Source organism: Mesitornis unicolor, unplaced genomic scaffold (genome assembly GCF_000695765.1).
Source record: "Mesitornis unicolor isolate BGI_N332 unplaced genomic scaffold, ASM69576v1 scaffold36232, whole genome shotgun sequence".
Taxonomy (NCBI): Eukaryota; Metazoa; Chordata; class Aves; order Mesitornithiformes; family Mesitornithidae; genus Mesitornis; species Mesitornis unicolor.
In genome coordinates this window covers 12,018-17,456 of record NW_010170487.1, presented here as the reverse complement: position 1 = coordinate 17,456, position 5,439 = coordinate 12,018, and the positions used below count along the sequence as shown (strand labels likewise).

Sequence of the window (5,439 nt, the reverse complement as noted above, 5' to 3'; positions counted from 1 at the left end):
CTGCTCAAGTTGACAATATTTTTTGTGCCTTTGCCCTTCACTGTACTCCTGCATAGGGTTTGGCCACATCCACCACAGAACAGTCCACAGATTCTTTTACTGTTTAAAAACTCAACCTTTCAAATACTCAAATTTTATCATGACTTCCTATTTCATAATAAATCAGAACAGATGAGGGTTAAGTAAATCCTCAGTGTTGTCTTAACAGCATGATTAGCTGGGGATTCAGTAGTTCATTAATGTAGTCAGAAACATGAACAGCACCTTCTGCCTGGATTTGACTTTTACAGGTTCATACCACCATAGAAAACGTAAGTTTATATGGAGTTTTGTGGCATTTTGGTTGTTGTTGTGCTGGTGGTTTTTATTTTTTAAAAGTATACTAATTTATGTTTTATTCCATATTTGAACCAACAGCAGTGAGTGCAAGATGAGAACCCTCCCTCTGAACTATGGCTTCATCTTCCTCTTCCACTTGCTCTGCTTTCAAACATCAACTGCATAAAATAATTTCCTCTCCTCATCCCCTCTATGGTAGGTTTACTCCTTCAGTTCACATAAACTGTTTCCAACAACCTCCTGTTGGCAGACACTGTATCTTTCTTTCCAAAATAAGCATAAGGAAATCCGTTAACACTTTTCACACTCTGGTGACATGCCATCTGTTCCTTCACGTATCCAGAACAATGTCAAAAGCACAATACCATCACTAAATTATCCAATCTTTCCTCTCAACTTTCACCACCTGTGCTTGACCTCCCTTCTCTTTCCTCCACTGCAACAGTCCCTGCATATTTTGACATTGCTACTTAAACTGCTATTTCTGCCATATTCTTTCCAGACTATTTCAGAAAATTGTACTGTTTGGTTAACTGAAATTTGTTAATTGCATCCAATGCAACTTTAAACAATTGATCCAAGAGTCAATCAAGTCATCAATCCAGTTACTTCTGAATGCCATTAGTTTTGGATATACCATGCAGATCTCTGTGTGTTAGGCATTCCTCCATTGTTGAAGCTGCTGTCATTCTAGTTCAATGAACTATTTTTACCAGCAGACATTAGCAAGTTGTAATTTCAAAACATCTAGACTACCATAGATCTGTTTTCTCCCCCAACACACTCAAACATGTGTTTATTAAGATTATGAACAGAATACAAAAACATCAGCTAGAAAAAAAAATAAAATCAGCGTATCTTCTACCAAGATTTTAAAAAAAGCTGTATTATATAACTTTGCCATCTATCATAAAGAAACTTAAATTCTCAGTTCAGAGGAAAAACTTGATTTTAGTTAGCAGTTGTGCTTCTAGCTATCATGCATCCAGATTGTGGAAGTCTGGTAACAAATAGCATAATTAATTGTCTATTTTCTTGTACAACAGAAGTTCTGTTAACCCAATTCATCTTAAGAATCACCAAATAAATAATTCATAGGGTTTTAGCTAAATGTGAAAGTTGATGAGGGCTGAAATTAGACGTGAAACTGAAGCATGATACCTATTGCCTTTGATACGTTAACACAGTTGTACGGCGGCTTTGAAGGGATCAAGAAAACAGTCCTGTTTCTGAAGTTAGAGCAAGCCGAGGGAACTGTCATGCCATCTGCACACTTTAAACACTTACTAGTAATGGGACAATTATGCCAAAGATCATTACAGTTTCAAGAGTCTTTTCCATTAGTCATCATCTTAGTCTTTCTAAAAGGTATTGAAAGGTTCAATGTAGGCAGCTGAAGCTGAGGAATTACACTGCATGCAACACTGAGGAAATAGATAAAGAAGTGGATAGCATAGTTCATGCAGCGAAAGAAAAGAGATGCAGGTCTGTGCTGATTGCCTTGACCACAGACAGAAGCTGACACTGACCTGGGGGCAGCTGAAGTCAAGGAATTATTTCCACTTCTGCTACATGAAGGAAAGGCATCATGATTCTCATCTTTAATTTTAACTCTCTTTCTTTGTTTTTCAGGTTCATCTACTTTTTCCATTGCTTGAAGAGGTATATTTATTGGTGGTGCTTCAAGAGCATGTTTTTTTTGAGAAGCATCACTTTGCTCCAAGTTCTTGAAAGTCATCAGTGTTTCTTCCTCGCTTGGCAATTGAGTGAGAGCAGCTTCATTTACTGAAGTACTTTTGCTGTCCAAGTATTCACAAGTAGTGTTCACTGGAATCTTCTCCGTCTTCTTCTTCATTTTAGTGCCCTTAAGTAATTCTAAGGATAAAAGGAATATACTTTTTGTACACAAGTGAAGCTGGAGTTAACTTGTCCACCAACATGTCCATAATAAAACTAACAAAGAACATTTCACATAACTAAAGACCTTGGAATAATTCTTAATAGAAAACTTACATCCCTTAAAGAATGTCCTTTCATGCGATCTGTTATGAGCAAGTAAGCATCCCAATAGAGTTTAGCTTGAAAAAGAGACAAAGTCTTTATATCCATCCACTTTGTTTTTTTTACCAGGTCTTTTAATTGGATACTCTGAACTACATGAATATACTCTATTTTATTTCCGTTTTGGAGGCTGTTGAGGTAAGCATCCACAGCTAAGACTTGAAAACTAAATCCTTTGGGTATGGATAGGTACCAAGACCAATTCACCCATTTGGTTCCCCATTCATCCTCCTCGACAGTCTGCAACTCCCCCGTTTCTGCACATACCCCAGTATCAAAACTTAACCCACACTGACTTGCACTACTAAACAGTTTTTCTTCTAAATGCTTTGCACTTACTACAAAGCTCATACCTGCTCTGCCTGCATTCAGAAAGCTGATACTTGTCATCAGAGAGATACTGCTACTGTTTGAGACCTCCTGTGAATTTGTTCCCATTTACTTCACTGTGGCTATGTAGCTATACTCTACAGCCTCTGAGCACTATAACATGTACTCTCAGAATCACAGAATATTAGGAGTTGGAAGAGACCTCGAAAGATCATCCAGTCCAACCCCTGCCAGAGCAGGAGCACCTAGACTAGGTCACATAGGAAACTATTCCTTAAGTCTTCTGAACTATTGTTAACATATACACTGAAGTAGGGTCCTTGAGCAAGTTAGGGCTTTACTATTTCAGATCAGCAGTTTTTGGAACAAGTTATTACCAAAAAAAGGCAGCCATTTAAACATTAGTTAATATCTGCAACTAACCCAATGTCTTCCTGTCTAATGTCATTCAGCTTATGAAGGTTGAGAAAACCAGATTTATTTATTTCCCACCCCCTTATGGAAAAAGTAGTACTTACCTTCAGGTTCATATTTCATTTTTAGCTCATCCAGCATAACTCGCAAGTTCATGTTCTCACTCTCACAAGCTTGCAAGTGCCGCTCATTCGTAAAGAGTTTCCTTTCAACTTCCAGAACCCTTTGGCTCTCAAACAGAGCTTTCATCCTCTGCAAGGACAGTTCTCTTCTCAAAGTTTCAGTTTCCTTGCTAAGGTGTGAAGAAAATCATACACTCAGACTTGTTTTAATATTTTCTTTAATTAAAGCAGCAGATAAAAGTCAACTAAGCATTCAGCAACTTCACATAAAGTTTGTATTTTATACCTTAGTAGGAAATGAAAGATCTCTTGGTATGATGACAGTTTTCACTTGAACTTGACAGAGAACAGCGAGTTTAGTTACCAGAGACAAAATGCTTGTTGAAAACAAAGCTGTATGCTGAATAACACACATGTGTATATGTAACTGGTTTGAGAAACTTTCCCTAACCTACAAATTCACTAATTCATCAGAGGTTTCTTAGCCTGTATATAAACTAATGTAACCACTTCTTTGTGTTAGCTTGTCAGTTAAAGGTGTTACTGTAAGTGACCAACAACAAAAAGATATGTTAATATCCTGTACATGTCCTTTCCTGTTTCAGATGCCAGTTTCCACATCACAAGCGCTAAGTCGCCATTCCTCAAGTGATCATCATAAGGCACTCGTATCATGCCAGTTTCTCAGAATAGCACCACAGTGAGGTGACTTTCTTATGAATTCCCACAGCAGACCATTGCCCCCTGCTGGAAGTGCAATACGTCCATCTGAGAGCTTAAAAACAGCCTTGAGGCCAAACACTATGGATTTTTTTAATAGATTAATAGATAGGGAATTCACTAGCCAAAGAAGACATCTCCACCAAGTAGTTCAAGAAAACGGTTAAAATGTTATTATCTGGCTCTTTTTAGAAGACAAATACACACACACACCCCCCTACAGATTTTAAGAAGCTTCAAATACTTCTCTTACATGTTAAATTTATTTTTTTAAAGCTGTCAACTATCTTGTATCTAGGAGTATTAACAGCATTTCTAGAAGCAAGCAACAATAATCTAAAATAGTTCTGCCATCTTCTACAACAAGTAAAATGACAAAACAACTCTCAGTCCTGCAATAAGCATTACATGGTTCCACAGCATTAGAAAATGAGACAACAAGCATACACAGCACATAGAGTTAGTGGACTACACACAGACAAACAGTAACAACAAAAAAAGAGATAATAAAAACAAGTAGCTAGAAGATAACCAGACTACAACCATCTTCTAGACCTCGGGCCATTAAGTACGTACTTTAAGTCGTCAAGTTTCATTTGCAGTAAATTTGCATGGTAATCTTCTACAGATTCTCCTCCTTTTGAGCTACCACTAGCTCTGGATTCTTCCATATTCTCATATAAAGTCTGATTAAAAAAAGTAAGTGTCAGGTTATCAAACACTGACCTTTCAGCAGCACATTAGCACAGTCTTTAGATGAAATTGCCTATGCATTTCTCTAGAGAAGTCTCATCATAGGGGTATTTAAACGTACAAGAAAGCTCAGTGGCTCTGAGCACTTCCTCATTTGCTACAAATGTCAAATAACACTGAAACTGACAGTTCTCTTAGCCACTGAAAGAAACAAATAAAAAACAAGTTCTCAACTCCAGAGTGTTCTCAAATAGAAATGCAGAACAGTTATCTTCCTTTTTACTTGAAAACACACAATATTTAGTTAACCCACAGGGAATTTGTTTCAGCCTTTATTTCTAGGCTTTAGCAGCTGGACCCCAACGGTCAGGAATGCAACCCACATTAATCAATAGCCAAAATCTCATAATCAGTTACATCTTCTAGATGAAAAAGTTGGTTCATAGTAAGGATACCATAAATGCAACTAACTCTCTATAAAATACATCATTGTTGTAAGAATTCACTCAAGGACATGATTTTTGTAACTGTGACTAATACATCCTAGTACATTCTGAAGGACCTACAGAGGAACCAGCAGAACACTGGCTGAGCTCAAGATAAGGAAGCTGAGGAAAAGAGTCCAGGAAAGACCATACATGGGAGAAAGACTCAAGAGTCCATGGAAAGAACAGTAAGAGTGCCTCTTCAGAACCACAAGGGACCACCAGAGACCACCAAAGGACCCCTTCGATGCAAGCGCAGTTTGATCCAAGAATGG

At 37.7% G+C, this 5,439-nt stretch overlaps 1 protein-coding gene across 1 annotated transcript in view; it reads right to left on the bottom strand.

Moving 5' to 3' along the window:
- The window catches only part of SPDL1 (spindle apparatus coiled-coil protein 1), a 16,623-nt gene that overhangs the window by 2,958 nt on the left and 8,226 nt on the right, over positions 1-5,439 (bottom strand). Inside the window, exons 8-10 of the mRNA XM_010179704.1 lie at positions 4,563-4,672; positions 3,249-3,436; positions 1,869-2,214 (exon numbers count right to left, since the gene is read on the bottom strand). Coding sequence (XP_010178006.1) covers positions 1,869-2,214; positions 3,249-3,436; positions 4,563-4,672 — 644 coding nt within the window. The remainder of the gene's footprint in view (positions 1-1,868; positions 2,215-3,248; positions 3,437-4,562; positions 4,673-5,439) is intronic.